The 22,325-nt window shown below is 39.9% G+C and overlaps 1 protein-coding gene across 3 annotated transcripts; it reads right to left on the bottom strand.

Annotated features, from left to right (window-relative positions):
* Position 1: 1 nt before the first annotated feature.
* On the bottom strand, positions 2 to 21,901 carry LOC110843566 (E3 ubiquitin-protein ligase HERC2). Of its 3 annotated transcripts, none has more exons than XM_035847963.1 (44): positions 21,697 to 21,901; positions 20,931 to 21,267; positions 20,644 to 20,844; positions 20,339 to 20,564; positions 19,999 to 20,259; positions 19,566 to 19,872; positions 19,345 to 19,491; positions 19,057 to 19,263; positions 18,738 to 18,967; positions 18,533 to 18,648; positions 18,350 to 18,457; positions 16,807 to 18,267; positions 16,551 to 16,706; positions 16,181 to 16,456; positions 15,817 to 16,118; positions 15,584 to 15,751; positions 15,258 to 15,491; positions 14,984 to 15,161; positions 14,013 to 14,911; positions 12,909 to 13,928; positions 12,580 to 12,789; positions 12,334 to 12,487; positions 12,060 to 12,250; positions 10,502 to 11,944; positions 8,562 to 10,301; positions 7,861 to 8,485; positions 7,384 to 7,782; positions 6,975 to 7,306; positions 6,710 to 6,872; positions 6,458 to 6,634; positions 6,343 to 6,377; positions 6,161 to 6,272; positions 5,828 to 6,091; positions 5,323 to 5,684; positions 4,550 to 5,235; positions 4,304 to 4,481; positions 4,159 to 4,222; positions 3,940 to 4,025; positions 3,323 to 3,852; positions 2,718 to 3,235; positions 2,352 to 2,655; positions 1,599 to 1,917; positions 1,399 to 1,482; positions 2 to 1,306 (listed from the first exon to the last, which is right to left on the bottom strand). In XM_035847963.1, exons 2-44 carry the CDS (start codon positions 21,109 to 21,111, stop codon positions 1,043 to 1,045), a joined length of 15,918 nt encoding a protein of 5,305 aa, XP_035703856.1. In that variant the 5' UTR covers positions 21,112 to 21,267; positions 21,697 to 21,901; the 3' UTR covers positions 2 to 1,042. The 3 variants fall into 3 exon arrangements, with proteins under 3 accessions (XP_035703856.1, XP_021945225.2, XP_035703857.1); XM_022089533.2 differs by having other exon boundaries at positions 20,931 to 21,241; XM_035847964.1 differs by lacking the exon at positions 21,697 to 21,901 and adding an exon at positions 21,494 to 21,576 and having other exon boundaries at positions 20,931 to 21,241.
* Between the last annotated feature and the right edge of the window lie 424 nt (positions 21,902 to 22,325).

Here is a 22,325-nt window from a genome sequence, read left to right as displayed (position 1 = left end):
ATTAAAATCAGTTCTGTGTTTTTTATTGGCTCGTATTAAAATCATGCGTAGAAACAAAGTATTGAAAACAAAAGTAAACAAAACAATACAGTACAGTAACTATATGTATATTAAAAGGCATACACCGTGAATGGAAATCTGTGCGAATTCCCTATGCGACTTTAGCAGAGGACAAGTATTATTGTAATGATAATGTAGTCATATAATAATTATTATTATAAGATTACGTTCGAACACAAAAATTGGCATCCACCATGCACGAAAAGCACCACCATAGTTAAAATGATTACTTAATTATTTGTAGGAATTTACAGCATTGGTTCCATCGTGAGCACTGTAAAAATTACTAACCATACAACATAACCACATTACCCGACTAGGTCACAAAAGCTTGCATTGTTGACCGATACCATACTTAAGACCTGTTATTTGACTTTATAACTACATGTATAAATAGAATCCCTGAAATATGTTTTCTCTGGTTACAGATATTCTTATTGGATGCATAAAATTATATTGCTGTATAAAATGCAAGGGTTAAAAGTCTTTTGTATCACACGATGGATAATTTCCATTTCATATAAAGTAGTGAGTGACATATTTACAACAATGATTTGTGTTGGCTCTTTGCATTTAAAATGACATTTTGTAAATATACATTTATGCACGAAAAATGCATATAAAAATACGAGTATAAAAAGGCGTGCATTATTGATTCACATACAGATTTTAAAATAATTTTGCAATGGTATAATAAATAGAAATTTGCATAAATGATGTTGACGACAACTTTACAAATCAAAGAAATATCACATAGGATACATACTATTACACATTACTTACTTCTAATATCTATAAGATCACTGGGAATTTGGTTGGTTACATTGACAGTTTCAAAATAAACCCATCCTGGTTTGACTAATTAAATGAGTTCAACAAGATAAATAATAATATTTAACAATAATATTTAACAATAATTCGTAATTGAGTTTATAGATTTTCTCATTAGATGTTAGAGTGTCAGCTATAATACTGACAATGATTATGGCGAATCTGTATCCTCCAACGATGGTAAACGTGGATTACTACTTCGTCCTGGATTTCCAGGGGACCTTTGGGATCGTACGAGAAATGGGTAATACATTTCCTCTTCATCAGTCAGCCCATCATCGGTCTCATCCGTGGTTTCAATTGCAGTATTGTCCATGGGCATCTCATTTCCAGGAATATTCACTCGAGCATATTCGTCAGTATCGATTGACTTGCAGAAATGGATGGCATACTTTATTTTGTCCCTTAGAACATACTGTAAATCAAGCGAATTAGTTAATGCACATTAGTCGCATGCCATTATGAAACTAAATGGACGACAGTATCAGTAATATATGTATTACTTACTTTGCAAGAATATCGAGGCATTTTCAAAAGAAAGAAACATGTGTAACTTTCAGGGAGGAACGTAGACCTCATAGAATCCATCACCTGTGCATCCAATTTAATATATTTATAACAAACAATATATTATTCTTGTGTCTAATCCTCCTTTACATAACATGCATAGTTTAGTCAAAATCATTAGGAATAATATATTTGTTTACCTGAATTACAAAATCCCGTCCTCTGAAATCTGCTATTGTTCTCGGAAGTCTTGTACGACCCCAAACAAACCTCAAGAACAGAGATCGTTCCTGATTTGAGAACTCTTCCATCACTTCCCAAAACCACCGGATTAAGGGAGCCGTAGGTTCAATTCCTTTGTACGTAGCCACAGATTTGAGGAGACCAAGTGGAATTTCCGGAGATCCACAAACCATCGTCTCCAACTCGTAACCCGTAAATAAAGATAATAAAGGTACAGGGACGACTCTGGACATTCCCTCTCTAACTGCTGCCACGGCATCATCAAACTCGTGAAGTCTGGTAAGCAAAATTTATAAAAATATAATCGGTACTTAATCGCATGTGGGTTACAATGCACGTGTCAAACATGTTTCTCACGAATCTTCTTAAAACCGGCACTAAAAAATTTAGTAATTTAACACCAAGAATAGTTAGTGTGACACTTGAGGAATTCTGCAGAATCCACAGAGTTGAGCAGGTTGTTGGCAAAAACGCGCATTTTCACCATGCGAAACTACATGATCTTCACCTCTCCACTTTCCGATGGCGAAAATGCGCTTTTTTGTCAACTTAAAACCTTCCCCATTCCGTGAATTCTGCAGAAGTGTGCTCAAGTGCCACACTAATTGTTCTTCGTGTTTAGTTACTTGCTTTTTAGTGTTGGTTTTAAGAAGATCCGTGAGAAACACGTCGACAATGTGTATTGTTAGCTACATATATAATTAAATTACCTATAATTTACGGCAAGCCTAAAAAATTCTCCGCGGTTCTCCATCGTGATTTTCTTGTAATGAGGCGAAAGATTGATTTCGTGACCCGCTGCAGACTGTGTTGAAAATGGATAATCCAAAAATGCTAAAGGTTGATCGTCCCCTTCGTAGTCACGAATATATAGCAATCCTGGAAGATAATCCCGATCTACTTCCCCTATATCCATTGTTGATAATGTCATTCCTGCTAATTGCTTCCAAACTGGTTCAGCTAAATTCAAGCTCAAAGGACTCCCTGTTCTGATTGCAATTCCCATCAACATCCCTGCAACATATAAATAATGTTACTTGCATTATCATGAATTGAATTAGGTAATGTGCTCTTACCAAGAAACCGGAACATCTTTATGTGAAGAGGTGATTTGGCTGCAGAGTTGAGGAGAAAGCAGTCCCGACTAGTTCCAGCTTCATCCCTGCCATTTGGGGTGGGAATTAACAATGGGAGAGAACCATTCATGAGCTCATCACAAATCTCTGCAATGCTTTCACTGTATCCACCACCACAATCATCAACGCTTTCTCCAACAAATTTAACTTTCCACACTCGATGAGGGAGAAACAGCGACTCTTGTGTTAGGAGGTGGACTTTGGAGAGCAATTGACCAAAGACTGATTTTATCCCATCCGGTCCAGCGAATCCACCTTTTCCTCTCGATTTCTTTACTTGAATCCTGTTCAGTTCGATTACTGGTCCACACTGCTGATCTCTCACCATAGTTCCGTGAATAACTTTCCTAAAGGCTGCTTCCTTCGCGGTGGACACCAGCAGTCCACGCAGTTTATTTGTGTCGAAACTAATCAGGCCTTCTGATGCTGACTCATGTCCCAGCAGAAACATGGTAACGCTGGGACAGAAAATTCAAAGCCTTTAGCCTCAAGGTAATCTTTTTTGAACAAAAATAAGAAAACAAATCCAACGTTATGCATCTTACCTGGGACAGAAAATGTCTGAAAAGTGATGGAGCAGAACTAGACGATTTCTTAACGTATTCATTGAAATGTCCTTTAGGAGATCGTATTCCATTGGAACTTCGTGTGGGAGCCGACTTGCTGTAGAGGGTTTACTCGTGCTCCATGCCAACGTGTGAGCGGAACCACACGTGACTCGATTAATCTTCTTGTTCTGGAGTGCCATTACGAGTCGGGGACGTTGAATTGCATTAGTCGTGCCGTCACCTAGTTGACCCTCATCATTGTCGCCCCATGTGTAAACTTCTCCTGGTTCGGTGCAAGCAACACAATGAAGTGAACCAGTGGCAATTGCAACTACTTTTTTTCCTTGGAGAGCAGCGACTTTCTTTGGTCGGCGAACATGCTCGTCAGTTCCATGACCTAATCGGTGGTAGTCGCCTTTCCCCCATGTATACACACATCCCCCACGGGTTAGGGCAATAGAAAATTGTGACCCACATTCGACTTTTAGTACCCCTTGACCGCTGAGTGAGTCGATTTTCATAGGTACCTGAAAATAAGGTATTACAATATACTATTGCTATACGTACCTAAATATACACAAAATGTGCATTGATAAATAATTTCTAGATGCTACCTTGCAACCATCAGAACCACCTCTACCAAGCTTCCCATAATCACCGTCTCCCCATGACCACACACAGTCATCATCCGTGATGCACACTATGCAAACACAAAACAATACATTATTGTAGAATATACATGCTTGATCATTACATTATTTCATGATTTGAGAAAATTCGTAGAGATAAGGTTAGGTGCACACAAATTGTAAAATCAACAAACGTTTGCTTACCGGTTTGAGCATCACCACTTCCACAAGCAACATCAACCACTTTACAACCTTTCAATGCATCAACCTATCGACAATAATTTAATTATTTTAGCAACGTGTTAACTGTTTAAAAATACTGTTTAAAAAATAAACTATATGCAAATACCAGCTTTGGACGAAGTTGATCTTCTCCATCTCCATGACCAAGTCTTCCATATCGGCCTTTGCCCCAGGTGAACAGTTCTCCACGAGCTGTTAACGCCGCACTATGAGCTCCACCGCAAGAAATGTCCACAATATCTTTTCCCCGCAGCGCCTCTACCACCCGTGGTCGATCACAGTTGCTAAAATTTTGAAGTTTCAATAAATGCAAATTTCAAGCCTGAAGAAACAAAACTAAACGACAACTAACCTTTTATTCCCGTGTCCTAGCTTGCCATCATCGCCTTCTCCCCATGAATACACATCACCATCGGTGCTAAGTGCCAAACAATGTTTTCCTCCTGAATTGACTGCAACTTTTTTAATAAACACGTGTTGTATGGATTCCAGCAATCTCGGTGTCGAAACAGACTCAATTCCCCCAATACCCAAGCGGCCTCCAGCACCATAGCCTGTAGCAAAAACTTTCCCATCCGCAGTTACCATGAACAGAGTTTGCTCTCCACCAACGATTTGTACAGGTCGTAAGGCTGATAGAGACTGGCAGGGATTTGGAACTTTCACTTTTGCTCCTTCAACCCCTCCTAGTTGGCCACGATGATTGTGTCCCCATCCATATATTGCGCCTGTTCCTCCCCATGATAGCGTCCATGTTTCTGGGTGACGGTGCAGCCATTGAAGAAGCTGCTCGTCGTGTTCTTGTTTGAATAATGATGGACTAAAATACTCATCTGTAATTTGCTCGTCGTCAGGAACCATCTCTGCCAGTTTCTTTGACACTTCGACAATGAAAGCGGGCGGCAACTCTTGTCTATTTAAAAGGCTGGAAGTTACTCGGGCCGCGAGGCAATACTTCTTAAACCAGGACCAGCGATAACTTTCCACAACAACTGGCATGCTATCCACATTAAGATCGCATGCTAAAGCTGCTAGGACCTGTAATAATTAATCGTTTATTCCATACATTTATATGCATATTTTCATAAAATTGATGCTAATCAGTAAACCTATCAAGTGTCTCACCTTAAAAAATGGACTAAACATTAAATGTTTGCCTGCTCGGACCACTGGTTCCTCATAGTCAAATTGTTTCAGCAGGAGATCAGGTAGTCCCCGTAATCCTCTAGAAATGAAAAATGATGACGACGAAATGCTGGACGCAACATCGAGAGCAGCATTTCCCGCAGAAAATGACAAGCTTGCAACAGAATTGTTCCCACTGGCGGCGTTGGACTCTCCTCCAGAACTGGGCAACCTTGTAATGCTTTTCAGATGAGGATCATCTGCTCCTTTAGAACGAAGAAGACTCTGGAATGGAGTTTCCATGAGTTTCGGTAACGTTGTGAGGAGTTTTCGTAGTTTCTGCAACGCCCACATTCTTTCCCCTGTAAACAAGAAAGAACATGAATTGCAACAAGGGATAATTTCAGTATTTTGATTTAGCAGCAACAAAGCACCAATATTTACATATGTACTTAACAAACTAGAATTATTGTTTAAACTCATAAATTTGAATATCTTTGCTTACCTGCTCCAAGTGAAGATACCTGAGCACAGGCTGAAAGGGCTGCTACTAGACGGATTGCTAAATACATTCCCTTGTCATTGGGTTCGATGTCCAGATTTTGTTCCAACAGACACATCACTACGTTCATTGATGGTCTCGACAAAATGGTTCGGTCAGATAGCAAATCATTCAAGCCGAATGAAGGCATAATGGGGAATACCGTGAAACGCCAACCCCAACCATTTATAGAACTATCACTAGAGAATCTCCACATTAATTCGTCTCCTGTAAGCCCAAGGAATATCGTCAAGAAATATTTTATAATACGAATAAATATACCCGACTAATAATTACCTATCACACGAATCGAAGCCCAGTCAGCAAGATCTCTTCCAGAGCGAACAGCAACAACCCGACCAGAACCATCCATTATTTTCAGTAGGTCATGGCGGCGTTCAGTTGAACACTAACAATAAATAACTCAAGTTATTTTCTTAGTCAAATGAGCCATGTTTTCATACAAGTAATTAATTTACCTGATGATCGAATTCAATTCGCAGCGCTTCAGCACCTGTGATTCATTTAATATTACACCGTCACACATATGTACATATATTTAATATGCATAATATATCCTAATGATGTATATACCTGGAATCTTAACTTTTCCCATGAGAAATGAATTGTCGTTGTAAGGGTGACTACTTTCCTGAAGAACAGGTAGTGGCATTGTCCTTGTGTTATCTAAATCGGCGGCGACATCTTCTAATTCTGTTACACATAACTCCAAAAGCATTTCGGAAACTGATGGCTGCGTTTTACTCAAGGCTAGAAAGAAAATAATTCGTATAAATGTCACATTTCAAGAACAGTGACAATTGATAATATTAGGAAACAACATACCCAACAAAATTGATGCTATTGCATCCTTGGCATTGGGTCCCGCTCTATTTGCAACGCCCAGTTTTAAGAGGTCCACAAGTACACAAGCTTCTTCCTGAGAAAATAAACCCTCAAAGTCGTTGGATGAAGCACGTCGTTGCTCCAAGCAATTTGGATCCAGAAACTGCAGCATTAAAATATAACATTTAGATAGTAAAGTTTCTCCTATTTCAGTAAGGGTTCCATTTTTTGCACATTTGTTTTTTGAACGAACAGTGAGCCTTACGTTTGTTTCAGAAGCCATGGCAGCAATGACGCTGATCTCGCTCCCTTCGCTGAGTTGAGAGATTCTGGAGGAGAAACTGCCAGCAGCAGATGTACCCGCAGCGCTAGTGGACGATGGCATTCCATTCCAATCTACTTCAGGACTTAATCCGTCGTTGAATAAATCTAGCGTTCCATCCGCTGGGGCTTCACCTCCTCCTTCAGCATAGTCATCTTTTGTCGCCGAACCATTCACAGAATTGAATAGGCTGGATAGTGATGGAGAGCTCATGGCTGACTCCAGATTGGAATCCAAATCTTTATTAGTTCCACGGAAAAGATGTGGGTGAATTTCTAAGAAAGTAAATACTTCTTAACCGTCGTAATATATTACTGAATGACTTTAACTGAGTAAATGGTTATATGTATACCCTGGTCAACAGAAGTTGACGATGTTGTTCCCGATTGTAGAGCTGCAACGATCGCCTCTCTGGCATTGATAATTTGCAAAGCGTTGAGAATATGCTGCAACGCCTGGTGCTGAGATCCCAGTGTTTGCAAGGATAAGACAATTTTGGATAAGGACGGACGAGTAGGTCTCCGAAGTGGACATGTATTCCGGTCGTGCTGTTTCTTTGGAACACATTCACACGCGTTTAAGGTTGGTGTCACTCCAGTTGGAGATGCAGCGGCAGAATGAACACTGGAAGTTATCGCAGCCGAAGATTGTTGTACTGGCTCATCGCCCCCGCCGCCGCCGCCTCCTCCGCCACTAGCACCACTAAAGTCATGTTCGGGTCTAAATTCATCCTCCGTGATATTTCGAAAGCCTTAAAGGTCCAAAACATTATTAGACTAATGAGTTAGCAACAGTAACATATTAATAATAATAGTAATTCTTCCAATACCAAGTGAATAATTTCCAAGTGGATCTTTGGGAACAGGGAAAAGAACTGCTTCATTTGTTCTTGATACTGAGCTTTCAGAACCACTCCATGCGATGCTATGAGATGATCCACAAGCAACCTTTACAATTCTAGAAGTTTCTAATCCCTGAACTAAAGTAGGTTTTCTATTCACGACCGTGGTTCCATTTCCTTGTTGGCCGTGATCATTATCTCCCCAAGCGTAAACCTGACCCGTTTCCGTCACTGCTAAACAATGCAACGCACCAACAGCAACGTGGGAAATCTTCTTTCCTCTCAGGGCTTCCACCAACGTTGGTTTTCTAACATGCTGTTCAACGTTGTGGCCCAGACGGAAATAATCCCCTTTTCCCCAGGTCCACACTTGACCGAATTTTGTCAATGCTAATGAAAACTGAGCTCCACACTCGATTTGGGACACTCCAAGGGCATTCAGCCGTTCAATATTGTGGGGAACACTGCATCCATCGCTCCCACCTCGACCAAGTTTTCCAAAATCGCCATCTCCCCAGGAATAAACTTGACCAGTTTCGGTTAGTGCGAGCGTTTGAGCGTCTCGACTGCCACATGCAACTTGAACGACACGGTGTCCTTCCAGTGCTCTTATCTACATGTGCAGTATCAAAAGTTATTAATACAAATCTCAATAGATTTCTTCCTCCTCTAATAATTATATAAGTTACCATTTTGGGTTTAAGCAGTGTAATAGTATCTCCATGACCAAGTCGCCCATACTCGCCAAGTCCCCAGGTAAAAAGTTCTCCACCCGACGTGATGGCAGCCGAGTGAGAACTTCCGCATGCAATGTCTCTGATTCTTTTTGACTTTAACGCCTCAATGAGCTTTGGCTTGTCGTATGTGACTTTATTTCCGTGTCCTAGCTTGCCATCATCACCTTCTCCCCAGGAGAACACTTTTCCGTCCACAGTTAAGGCCATTGAATGCTTACCTCCAGAGTGAACAGCAACTTTTTTCACTACATAAGGAGCCAGGGTGGTAAGTTGTTGGGGGATTGATACGTTGTTGGAGTGTCCCAGACCCAGTCGTCCGTTTGCCCCTTCTCCGCAAGCAAACACTTTCCCGTCGTGACTCACAATAAATAAAGATTTTGAGCCTCCAGCAATGTGCACTGGTTTCAGGGCAGAGATCATGTCCGAGTAGATTGGAATTTTGACTTTGGAACCACGTAGGCCGCCTAATTGATCCTTGTCATTTAAACCCCAGACGAACACTTTAACTGGATTATCTCGTCGAAGTTGACTCGAACCACTTGTTTCTATTCCACTAAGTCTTCTCCCATGAGGCGCTGTTGACGTGTTGACACATTGTTCACCATCGTCAATGTCATCAATATCTTCACCATCCGAAGCTAGGAACCAAAAGGCGCTGAATAGAGCATCACAATCAGTTCGAAGCCGTCCAGCTATTGTAAGTCCGTGAACTCTGCAGTCTATTCCACCATTGCGACACTGGAGGATATTAATTTCTAGGAAGCGATAATATTCCTTCAGTTCAGCCAACAGAACGACAGTTGTGGCATTCGGGCCGACATTGATGTAAGCTAGTTGCTTCATGCTCCTCGTGGAGTTTCCTACGTTAATTGCTAGCTTTGAGGGCATGTAGCTCCCGTCGTCCGGATTGACCATCATCTTTAGGTTTTGAATGAGAACGTTGGAGTGCATCTCGAGTAAGATCCAATGTTTGCCTTGAGTACCACACGACTGCCAGAATGTGAGTGGATTGCCATCCACAAGCCGTTGAGCCCAAGTCTCCAGGGATGACACACTTATATTCCTAACACATTTTGACCAATCGTCCAAAACTCCAGGAATGCATACAGCTATGCCTTCTGAACCACCGGTGGTCGTAGATCCGTCCCGATGCTTCCCAGGTTTCCCAGCAAATATTGACGCTACTCCGGGTTCATTAATGCGGATAAAAGTGTGTGGGTGGGACTTTGTGCCATGGAAGAAGCAAAGTTGACAGTAATCAAAGTTAGTGCACATCTTGCATTTGAATCTTGGTCCTGTAATTGGACGAGAATCACATCCATCGCATGTAATTCCGGGATGAACTCCAGGCACTAAAACGATATCAGTTATAGGAACTACGAATCCTTGCCTTTGTGGGAAGTCGATTACTGCATTGTGCTCTTTGATATGAGTGACTATGCCAGTCTCATCAGCCTGATTACTACCTTCAGAAGAATTGGTGGGTAAATGCTTCTTTCGTGTGTAAGATTCGGATTGTAAGCGAGGAATTAGTCTGACACGATCCCCAACTCGGAGCATAGTGCCCATTCCTGGTGCACACGTATCTTGCATATTCGCAGGAACAGGCTGAGCGACGGGCAAAGGGAAGCCAATAAGTTCCAGGTCCGTGCAATTAGCTGTCACTTTTGCGGCTCGTTGCTGCCAGTCAACCTGAAGACATGCATACGGAAGAAAAGTTACATAGTGAAGACGACTATATACATGTCTTAAATGTCGCTGGGCTTGTTGCCGGGTCAGGTTTATCTAATTATGGTTATAATCTTGACATAACCAAAGTCTGGATTTTTTTTTGGGGGGGGGGCATGAATAGAAATTTTACAGTAAAATAAAGAAAATAGCGCAGTTCTTACCAGGACATTCACATGAGGACCATTGCGATCAATTTGTGCAACTTTTCCAATATCTCCAGCAGAAACTCCGTTGCAAGGTTGAATCAATCGGACAGTCATTCCAATAGAAATATGTTCCTTCACATAGGCTGAGTATTCATCAGAATCATGAAATTCTGCAAGTTTTCTGTAAATTTCAGTCTGAATACAACAATCGTGATCCGATGCATCAATATCTTCAAACTCTTCGGACAAAGAGTCCGAATCTGAAAACTGCACTTCCCCCGAAGATTGTATTTGACTACTGTCGTCAATTGGAGAGTTGCTGCACTCGGTTCTACCAACCTGATGTTCTAACATCCATGCTACCAATGTTTCTGGGCTTGGAGTCACTGTGTCAGTGGATAAAATCTTGATGGAATCTTCAACAACTTTTCTTGCGAATCCCATCTCCATCAATTGTTTAACAACTGACGATGATGGTGGTGGGAGGTAAACATTGCCCATAGTTTCTTTTTCAGACACTTTACTTAGTTTTAAACACACAAAACTATGTGATGGAGATGCCAAGTTGTCACTATTTGGAGTCTTCACAAGTTGATCATCCTCGACATCCGCAGGTTGATGAGGTTGAGTCACAGATGATCTCCTACTTGGCTCAGCATCGTTAGCAACAAATGTTGGCATAAGATAATCATTGTTGGTTTGTTGAGTTCCACTTTTTTTCCTGTAGGAAGTAGCAAGATGTTGAAATAGTGCTACGGCAGCTTCTTCCAGTTCGTTTCTTGAAAATATAGCCTTGATTGGCGATGGCTGAGTGGCACGAGCTAAAACTTTTTCAACAACTAAATCAACTTCTGCACTTTCTGATTCAGAACTAGAGGGCTCGTCATCGCCTAAGAACTGCGCCGTTGAAACATTTGCAAACCCAACATATGCTTGTTTTAAAACCTTTCTTAATTCAACTTGATTCTTGAACAAGACTCGAGTAGCTTTTAACACAAGTAAAAGTTGCAGTTGAAGTCGTAATAGGGGGACATTTATATCGCTGTTGACGGAATTATGTGCACTAAAATTCCAACTTTTCGCATCTATTTTGAAAACTGACATGGACATTAGTTCCACCCACATTTCTGTGGTTGCATCAGTATCCGGAAGAAAGAAAGGGTTAAAGCTTATTTCGTCCATCGGACTGAGGCTAGTTATTGGAAATTTCTTAATGGTGCCAAAATCGTCTTGTACATAAATCTTCCCAGCAGCACTAATTTTGCAAAGAATTCCGGCTTGATCAGAAGTGTGAAAATTATTATCGTTATCTTCCTTAATTGAAACCAAGCCCCCAATTCTCATTCGAGCATCAAATCCACCAATGACGGCGAGAGATGCTACAATCAGCAAGTCACGTCCGATGAAGTCTGGTTCTTCGATCATCATCGATGATTGATTAGTCAGAAGCATCTCCACCTTTAAATTTCAATTCAACACAATTTAATAACAATTTCGATAAAAATTACTAGATTGGCCGATCGACCAGTAATATAATTGACAACGGAAAAATATCCCCATGGGTATTGCTTACATATTTGCGAAATGAAATTTGCAAGAGATTGCAAATATTTTCCAATAAAAGTCCATTAATAGGCCCATTCCAATTTTGATTGTGCATAGATCTCAAAAGAGCGATGCATTCTTCTGCAACGGTACTACTGTGTGGGGCTGTCATTGGAATCGTTAGCTTCATTAAATGAGGGACGTACTTCTCAAGGTACCCTGGGTTTTAACATTAATTAACATTATTCAAGGTCACGTTTAGCAGTGTAATCAACATATATAACATTGTAATTGAACTTTACCATCGTTTTCAATTGATAAATCTTTCACAGTCATCAAAACTCGAGAGCCGACGATTTTTAAAAGTCTGGCAAGAAGAAGGGTACACGAGTTACGATCTACCACACGAGAAGTTGTACCAGGGAGAACTGATGCCAAAATACGTAGTAGTAGCACCTAAGTAACATTTGAACATTACTGTTATCATTAAAGAACTCGTCATCATAAAATAAAATTGACCAAAACAATACTCGGTTTCGATAACTTACCTGTTTCGACAATTCCAATTCGTTTTGATCAGCTTTCTCTATTAAATCTAAACATGTTTCTCTCCAAGACTTTGAAGCAAACTCATCACAGATTCTAGATGTTGCAGCAATTGCTCGAACAAATCCGAGATGAGCCCATTCTTCATGCTGCTCTTTGCTTAGAAATTGTTTTTCGGTATGGCGATCTTCATCTTTTAGCGTGCAACCAACCTGTAATACAAACAAAATTAAAAGAATTAAATTCAGAATTTGAATTGAATAATTATAAAGAATAATCATTGAATAACAATTACAGTTATAACACCAGGTGAAAAATATGCAAAACTTACCATGAGTATTTCCCTCAGCAATGCAACAAAAGATCTAATAGCACTTTTCTGCATTTGATCGGAATGTAAACCAACACAGATGGAAACGATTCGCATAAGTTGCATACAACTATTTCTAATAAGGCTTGTGGGATGTTTTCCATGACTTGAAACTTCGTAAATTCCATCCTCATCCAAGGACTCTGAGTCACTTTCAGTATCCGGAGCTGCTGGTGGATCGGCCAACTTCAAGTCGTATTTACCCTCTTTTCCCATACGATACGAGTTTGTGGTCCCATTCTCCCATTGAACTCTGACCCATCCGTCTTCACCCAGCTCGGTGAGCACCTTTCCTTCGACTGGCGGATTTCCGTCTTGATCTCCCCATTTCCAATCAATTCCACGCACCACGGTTGTTCCAACTTTCATTAGGAGAGCCATTTCAGGACCGGTCAGTGGTGGTGGGGGAGGTTTCACTTTGTACACCATTTCTTCAAATGCCACACTTAAGGATGGACACTTTGCCTTCTCCGGAGTCAACGGGTTGAGATCAGGGCCAATGCAGGCGAGTAGGGTTTGAATCACAGATAAGAGTCCGGACGATATTAAAAAACTAACTTCGCTCCCATGTAGGATCGTTGAAAGAATTCCAATAAGTCCTAAAATGAATCTAGCAGAAGACAAGGTCCCAAATCCCATGCGATCTCGGTTATTCATATTTTCTTTCGACCTGGCACCTCTATTCAAACTTTTGCTGTTTTGTGATTGACTTTGTGACTCCAATGTCACTCTACGAAGCTCAACCATTGCCCACTTTAGGAGGTTGGAATGGGCCAGGAAGACTTTTGCCTTTATGAATGGTGAACTTTGACCAATGTCGTCATCCGTTCTGGGTATAAAAGTTCTCCTTTCTAAACCGCAATGCACGATTCCCTGCCATCCATTGATCAACATGTACTTTGAGGAAGGGATCAAGTTTTCCTTTTCAACCAGTTCTACAATTTTTTCAAATCCTTTCAGCCGAAGTTCGGCACGTTCGTTCTGCAAGATAATTTTGATATGACAATTGATATTTTAAAAATTTAATTTGATTTATCATTATTAAAATTCGAAATTTTGTAAAACCTGTAATTTCATAGCTTTACGAATTGTGTCCACATCCAAATGCTTACAAGATCCCATCCCTGTGACAAATGCCATAATGTTGGAAAATCTTGGTTTGAAATCAGTGGTGTCAGGTACTAAAAATCTTTTCCTTGATTTCCCAATTCTCTTTGCCGACTTATACTCTGATGATTTTTTTGCTATGTCGGGAACGTTCAATTGTTCGATCTGAATCGTATCGAAGGGCAACATTACTTTTGCGGTAGGCATTCCTTCGGTACTTTCGTTATATGCCTCGCAAACACTTCCTTCGATGCATTCACTCGAAGCTAAAGATATGCCATGGCACGAATCCATTTCCGCTTTATTTGTGTCCTGAGATTCGCGTAGTTCAGTCTTTTTCTCTGAATGAGATGATGGCAATGTTCGCTGCTCAAGATTCTCGTCAGATGATGCACAAGTAATTTCAACTATTGGACCTTCCAGAGCGATGGAATTATCCATCAAGATCCGATTTGGCGAAGAAATTACTGAACTTGAAACAGGGCATGGACTATGAGTATTCTTGCTTTGAATTGTACTGTTGAAAATATCTTCTGGCCTTGAACTTCGCTGGGTTGCGTTTTTTGACGCACTTTTTGCTAAGCGAATATCTCTGATTACTTTCTTCGTGGCCTTCTGCCAACGTGTAGATATTGGGAGAAAGGTTTGTTTTTTAAATGAAATAACTTCAGGAGCATCTATACATCTTACTTCTTGTAACAAAAAACGACAGCGAGCAATGATTGGGTTACAAATTTCTTGATATGACTTATTTTGTTCCTGTTTGGATCTGACTAGATTCCACTTTGTCTGATTAATTTGATACAACATGTCTATGAGGAAGCCAGGAAAAGGCTCAGGACCTTTTCCTTCCATTTCTGGAGAGAAAAAAAAACACATTATAAATAATACTCGTGAATGACACTAAATTATTTTTAACTGTTGCTTACCACGTTCAATAAAACAATGTATAGGATATGCAAGGTTCATGTGTTTTAAAGATGCAGCAAGGAACAGGCGCCCTGCCTCTTCCACTGGGTGATCGAACGAAAAATCTTTATGAACAAGTAAATGGCTTTGTTTCGCATGACGTTCTAACATTCCCACAAATGTACGCACTGATATTTCCTATATACACATTATAAATTAATTAATGAAATTAATAATAAGCTGATTAAGGTAAATCTGACGGCATCTTATAATTATTGGATAATCGTAACTTACATTAAAGTTGTTGCGAACTAAGTGTCGGATAAATTCATTACTTTTGGCATCCCAACAGTCCCAATCACGCTCGAATATCGTATCCTTTCTACCAAGATCTTCCTTATTTGATTCATCTTCATGACTATTGATAAGACTGAGCGAGTCTCTATTTCGGAGAAAGTCAACGTCAGGAGTTTCAGCAGATTTAGATGGATAATTTTCCAAAACAAATGGACTCTTGCTATGAACTCCCTGCAAATAATGCAAGAAAATATATTAAATGAGGTTCAGATATATATAATCATGGGATTGTTTAAACAAATCGCTAATTAATTAATTGCTACCTCAAGGCCTCCAGAAAATATTTTCATATTTAAGACTTCTTTAGATTCAAGCTCACAAGCTTCTACTGGAAGACTATTGACAAGAGCGTTGCAATATAATCCCAGAAGTAATGAAAGATCTCTTTGTACATCCATCAATGGTGATGAAAGTGTTGATGGGTCCAGCAACTGCACAAAAAGGCAAAAGCAATTAAAATCATTCAAATATTTTTTGAGGTCAAGTGAATCCTTACATTAACAGAGTTGGAATTTCGAGGAAAATATGTCCCCACGTGGAAACAGGGAATCAACTGTTTGGCAACGCTCGAGTTTTTAAAATTTTCAAAAGCTTTAGAAACATCAGTTTCCCCTTCGGTAACAGCTTGAGCCAAGTCAGTTTTGTAGGCCGTGCTGGTTTCGAATGCTTTCAAATCATAAACTTTGCCGTGAATTATTCCCCAAAGGCCGCCATCTTTATTGTGATTTTCAATATCTTCTTTGGTAATCAGTCGTAAGTCTTCGTGAGAAATTTGTGCATCACTTGATTGTGTCGGAGCTGCACAAAGTATAAAATTGTGACCTAAACTTGATACCGATTATTTCAAATATGGGTAATACCAATTATCCCAGGCCAGCCTAGAGATTCATTGTCTTCCTTCTCCCACGCAGGAGCCAGTTTATTGAACTGATTTAGAGAGTCTAAAAGCTCTGAGAACGGTTCATAAAATCCAGATCTTCGGAGAAACGCCTCCCCAAGAGAAGCCGGCTTCATTGAATTGTTGAACTGTCCATCGAAAGAGGGGTCCCCGAAAATTACTTGGTTAACGACAGGAAACGCGTCAACACCGATACTCAAAATTAGTAATGAGGTAAGCAGTTCCGGAAGCAGAATGCCTGTATGGATAAAAACAAATTTAGTATAGTAATATTTGGTTTAGTTCTATATATAACATCACGTTTTGTAACAAAAAATAAAACGTAACCATACCGAGAACATCTTTTGAAACCAGCATTGCCGATCGAGCGAAACTGTCGTGGCTTTCATCAATGATAATTGATGCATGCGTAAGTGTTTCTTTCAAATGATCGACAAGAAAACAAATATACTTTCCCAAGAGTGATTCTGCTCCTCGCAAATAAGTTTCTGAAACACAGCATGGATGAAATTAATATATTTTGAAGAGTAAATCGCTTATAAAAATCAAATATTAAATAGTGTATAATAAAGTATGTCGTGCAGGCACCTTCAATTAATTCTCCATTTTTGAGCTGAGTTTGTATTGAAACGATACGAGAAATCAGTAATCGTTGAAACCTAAGTAGAAGCGATAAACTAGGAGATCTCTCAGTTATTGTTGCATATTTCTGAGTTATATGTTCCACAGGTTTACTAGTAGTAGAGAACGGAGGGCAGTTACTATTACTACTATTTAATGAATTAACCGGAGGGCTGTTTTCAGAGGAAGGTGCACCAGAAGAGTTGGAATTGTTTAATTGAGCAATCGTCATTGAGGTGGAAGTTCTCAACAGTTTCTTTACAAGATTAAGCAAAGCAATCGGCTGTTGTTGTGGCTGCTGCTGATCCTTCAAGGACTTTTCATTTTCCAGTTTCTTTTCTTCTGCTGTTCTTTTCGTTTGCATTTCTAGTCTGGCTTGTTCACTAATCAATTCACTTCCAATAGAACTATTTCTATCGACAAAATCACTATTTTTCATCTGTCGACTATTTTTGAAATTATTCGCAGTTTTCTCTTGGCTACTCATTTCCATGTTTATTGCAGTTTCAAGAGCGTTTTCAAGGCCTCCATCAGCAGTAAGGCTAAAAACCAGTAGGTCTGCCATAAATTTACGCCCAGAGGGAACTGACGACGACTCCGTAGGTAACAAGGCAGAGAGAGCACGAGCACGTTCGTCCGCAGTGGGAAGTAGAAGACTCCACCCCATTTGGAGAACGGATTGAGCTGCGGCTTGTATTGAACTTTGAACACCGGAATGACTAGCAAGGGTAACAATTTTTTGCTTCAAATCCAACAGCAGCTTCTGGCCAGGAGCGACTCCTAAGGATTGTATATCAAAGTTGTGGCTGAGAAGTGAGAAGATTTGAAGTTTCAAAAGATTGAGGGTAGAAACTGCAATGCATTCTTTGTCACGGGAAGGAGGTAAACATCCTTCACCGTCAATGTCACTCCAAACTTTGTCTAAAATAGAGTTGAGATGCTGCAAGGTATGTTCTGTAGGGTCGACGACGAATTGTATTTGTGGTTCTATAGTCCAACTGTTATTTGTACTCCATATGAATCCTTGACTCGGTCCACATGCCATCCCACCAATCTGACGACCACGTAGGCTAGTTAGACAGGTTGGTTCTACTATATAAGTCCCAGCCAAGTCCCCAAGCTGTCCTTGTTCATTCCGACCCCAACCATAAATTTCTCGATCTTGTGTATATGCCAAAACGTGCATAGAACCAACGGCTAAGTTTTTCACTTTCTTGTTAGCCAAACCCTCAACTTTCTTTGGATACCGAAAATGGTCTACGCCACCGTGACCTAGGCGGAAATGTTCACCTTTCCCCCAACTGTAAACTTCACCATCGCGAGTTAGCACTACGCTAAACTGAGCACCACAGTACACCCTTTCAACAAAAACGTCCTCTAATTTATCAACAAGTTTGGGAACTTTGCAGCTTTCGCTTCCACCTCGACCTAGGAATGTCAAACATATTCGGAATTATTAACTAGTAACAATAATTTTAAAGTACAAAGTAAAAAGTAAAAGTTCACATACCTAGTTTTCCATAATCGCCATCTCCCCAAGAATATACACGGCCAGTGCTGGTTACAGCAAGTGTTTGTGCATCCCCACTACCACAGGCTACATCAACAACCTTTTGCCCTGTGAAAAAATAAATCTTTTTAGTAGTTTAATAGTCTAATCAAGTAGAAACGAAGAAACAAACATATTACTCACATTTTAAGCCAACAACTAATTCGGGTATGTAGATATCTTCGCTACTGCCGTGACCAAGTCTCCCGTATGTTCCTCGGCCCCAAGTGAACAACTCTCCAGCTTGTGATACTGCCGCACTATATATTACAACAAATCCATACATGAAGGTTATTGCATGTCAAGAAGGATAATACGCAATACGTAGTTATTTAGTAGGTTCACCAACCTGTACGTGCTTCCACATGCAATATTTACAATTGTCTCCCCCAAAAGGACTGACACTATCGTTGGTTCATCTTTTGACGTTGTGTCCCCATGACCCAGCCGTCCGCCTTCGCCACAACCCCACGAATATACTTCGCCTTCACTTGACAACGCAAGATAATGCTTCCCATCAGGATAAGTGGCAACTTTAATTATTTCCTTTTCTCCAAAGCCTTCGACTAATTGAGGGCACTATAGTTTAAATTCCAAAGTTACCATACCATAATATTATAATAGTAGTATCTTAATAATTGTGATAGGTTTAAGAATTAAATGTTTACTTGAGCTTCAGAAGTATAGTACATTGAGTAAACTTTCCCCTGATGTGTGAGTATTAAAAGAGATCTTTCAGAACATGCAATTTGCTTCACGCCCAACTCGCTAAGGATATCACATTGTTGGGGACCCATTATCCCTAAATTGTGCATACTTCCCCACCCAAGGCAGCCCATTGTGAAAACTTCTTGCCAATGTCCACGGAAAGGAGACTGGAAGATAATTTATTTGTTAAATTTATGACCTTACTTCGTCGGCATGAATAAATATTTGAATAATTTGAGTTCCCTGACCTTGCAAAATATAGGAGTTGGATTGTACGGTGAAGCGAGACGGTCGAGGTGTGACATAATGATGACCGCCGATTTCTTCAGATCAATCAAAGCATTTTCATCTTGAGGTACCCTATTGTAGTGCAGAAACGATTCCGTGACGGTCAACTGTGTTCATAAAAATTTAAAATGATTTAGAAACTTAGTTCATGCATGTTAAACAATGGATACGGAATGATTACCATTTCTGGAAGACACATTGATTCGTCTTGACAATCTTTCTCGGAAGATAATTTAGATTTGGCAGGTAAAATGTCTTCAAGTCTTCTTATAAATGGAACTAACGGAGCAACTGCCTTTTTCGAGAGTTTGTTATTTGATGAAGGACCCCTTACACGAGTTTGCCAGATTTGGAGTAGTAAAAGCACACCTTCAAGTAATTTTGATAAACTCCCACGTTGAATTGCTAGTTCTAAAATTATGCCTAACGCTAAATGCTGATCAGAAAGGGGAATTTGAACACTGTTTGATGGTTGGTCTCCGATATCTCTGAAATATAAATATGTTCAAATTAGTAATATTTTTTCTTATATCTACCTAAACAAACCACACATACATACTTAGATCCACGACCTTAAATTAATAAATCGTTAAGAAGACAAGTAAAATGCTAACCCGCTAGCAATGCTTTGAAGAAATTTCTCCGATTTTTCCACAGCTTCTAGCCAAATCGGACTGATACTCGTTTCATCAAAGACAGAAGCTACTGGTAAAACTCTTAAGGCATCTAAAGTTTCTCTTAAAATCCCAGTGCAAAGGTCGGCATCCTCCCCATTCCGCCATGACCTTCGTAACACTGCGAATCCTAGATTCAAAGCTGCTCGGCATCCGACTAGAGCTAAACCACGAGTAGCATCTTCTGGCTGACTCTGTGTTCTGTAAGAAAGAATAAATCATGCATTGTTAACTCAGAGGATTAATCGCTTTGACATTCAAGTGCTTATATCTTCCGTACCTCTGTTGCTTTTTACAGTCTTTCAATACTAAATTGGAGTTTGTTTTAGTCTTGGTTAACTTCAAAGGTGGGCAATCTTGGTTGGCTAATGCTGCATAGAAACGATAACAAATGAGAAGGCGAATCCACAATGATTTTGTGAAAAGGGAATTGCTAGCATGATCCAATCCCCCAAATTTCTGCTCGTTAACTAATGCTTCTAAACAGTCTTTAAGTTCAATGGAACCTATAGAAACATTTAAACCATGTCAATTTAAAAGGAACCAAACACAAACCTAACGCAGAAGAATTCATTAGTAACTAACTTGGTTTTTTTCCCCAAGTCCAACTTTGATGTAACATGGAGGAAATAATGACAGGATTAGCACTGGAAAATCTTCTTGTCTCCTCTTCTTTGTCCAGTTTCTGGCAAGGCCCACAGTTGCATCCCGTTTGAGGACCACAAATCCCATCACAACAAGGACACGTAAGAACACGCATGCCACAATAATAGTGTCCATTTTCTCCTACAGCAAAGCAAAACAATAAAGATTAATAAATAATTGGACATTACGCTATAATCTCTTTAGACCAAAATATTTATGAAATTTACCCTTTCTGGCCGTGATCCCAGCAGTATTAAGAAGGCCATCACTGAAAGAACCAGTAATCTCTCCATCCTTTACCATTTCGTTCCACAAATACGCAAGGCCATCGGGGTCTAATAATTTCTGAAGGTCTGTCTTGACCCATTTCGTGTCGAGTCTTCGTTGTATTCTGAGAACGACGTCCATCTTTGGTCGATTTTGTCGAAACGACTCACGACCTTGCAGGATGTGTTGTTAGCGAGTCGTTGCCGGAGAATGATTCTTCTTTTCGCCCATTATTTCCGTTCGTATTACGTATGGTATGTGCTTATTCCTCCTGAAATACGCAGATTAAATCAGAATCTGTAGTAAAGAAAACAGCAACAAACAAACATATCATTAACTGATATGCAGCATATTATAAGAATTCTTTCTACATATCTTTCCTACATATCCTCCTTACATACTAAATTATTGGCCTTTTGCATTAATAATAACATTGATGCTATTCATTACTGTCCGTCAGAAATAGCAATGAACATAAATGAACTATATAGCCAAGCAATAATGACCCCAAAACTGAACTTACTGAACTTCGAGCGAATGATAAGACAGAAGATCAAATAAATTACAAGAACTTGAAACATTTTGTAGTAAATGATACAAAATGATATTTAAGATTCAATCCTAATCTTCCTAACCTCTTGTACGTCACATTTAACTCTCTTATTTCCAACCCAGTTATACCGTACTTATCAAAAATATACTTTTTGAAATGACCAACTCACTCACCTGTTTCCCCAATTCGTCTCCAGTATCCCAACTCTTCGACACCGGGCGGGCGACAATCGAGACTTGCCAGTGGGCCACTTACCCAGAACAATTAATTCCCTCGCCGTACAAAAGATATCGAACTAACAACAATTAGTAGAAAGTTTGTCGTGAGTTTTGAACATGTGCCTCCAAGTGACTGGCACCCAAATAATAACATAACAACTAGCAGACAGGCAGAGAGAGAGCGAGCGAGCAGTGGATTCTCGTTAGCAGTAATCCTATCTTATTCCATGGTATTCTCCGACTCTACGTGAAAATGTATGTCTAGATGTGAAAGTTTTTAGATTTTCTGCTCTTTGTTGTGCTCCATGCCACTCCAGAGACTACGGTTTTTTACCACTACTGCTTTTATTTTGCTAGTGTGTGTTGTATATCGCCAACTCAATTCAACGATCCCAACCCTGCTTTTCCCGCATTGCATGACATGAATCTTTTTTTGCTAATCAATCCAGCCAGTATTTACTAGCAGACCAGGAACAAAAGTCATTATATCGATTAATTCCGGATGAAAATGAACTCTGAAATAATTTAATGTAGGTATTATTGCTATGCATATCTTCCGTCCAACTCGTCGTGAGGACAGGATT

Source organism: Folsomia candida, unplaced genomic scaffold (assembly GCF_002217175.1).
Source record: "Folsomia candida strain VU population unplaced genomic scaffold, ASM221717v1 Fcan01_Sc002, whole genome shotgun sequence".
Classification (NCBI taxonomy): domain Eukaryota; kingdom Metazoa; phylum Arthropoda; class Collembola; order Entomobryomorpha; family Isotomidae; genus Folsomia; species Folsomia candida.
The sequence above is the reverse complement of the archived record's forward strand: the minus strand, read 5'-3'. Positions and strand labels throughout refer to the sequence as shown.

What these genes read in the sequence shown, in the direction of transcription:
- LOC110843566 (XM_035847963.1), bottom strand. Translation starts at nt 21,111, where the DNA reads ATGGACGTCGTTCTCAGAATACAACGAAGACTCGACACGAAATGGGTC. An exon ending in CAACTCCTATATTTTGCAAG is followed by an intron (nt 19,264 to 19,344) that starts GTCAGGGAACTC and finishes ATTATCTTCCAG; the next exon opens with TCTCCTTTCCGTGGACATTG. An exon ending in AAGTGGTGATGCTCAAACCG is followed by an intron (nt 4,026 to 4,158) that starts GTAAGCAAACGT and finishes GTGTTTGCATAG; the next exon opens with TGTGCATCACGGATGATGAC.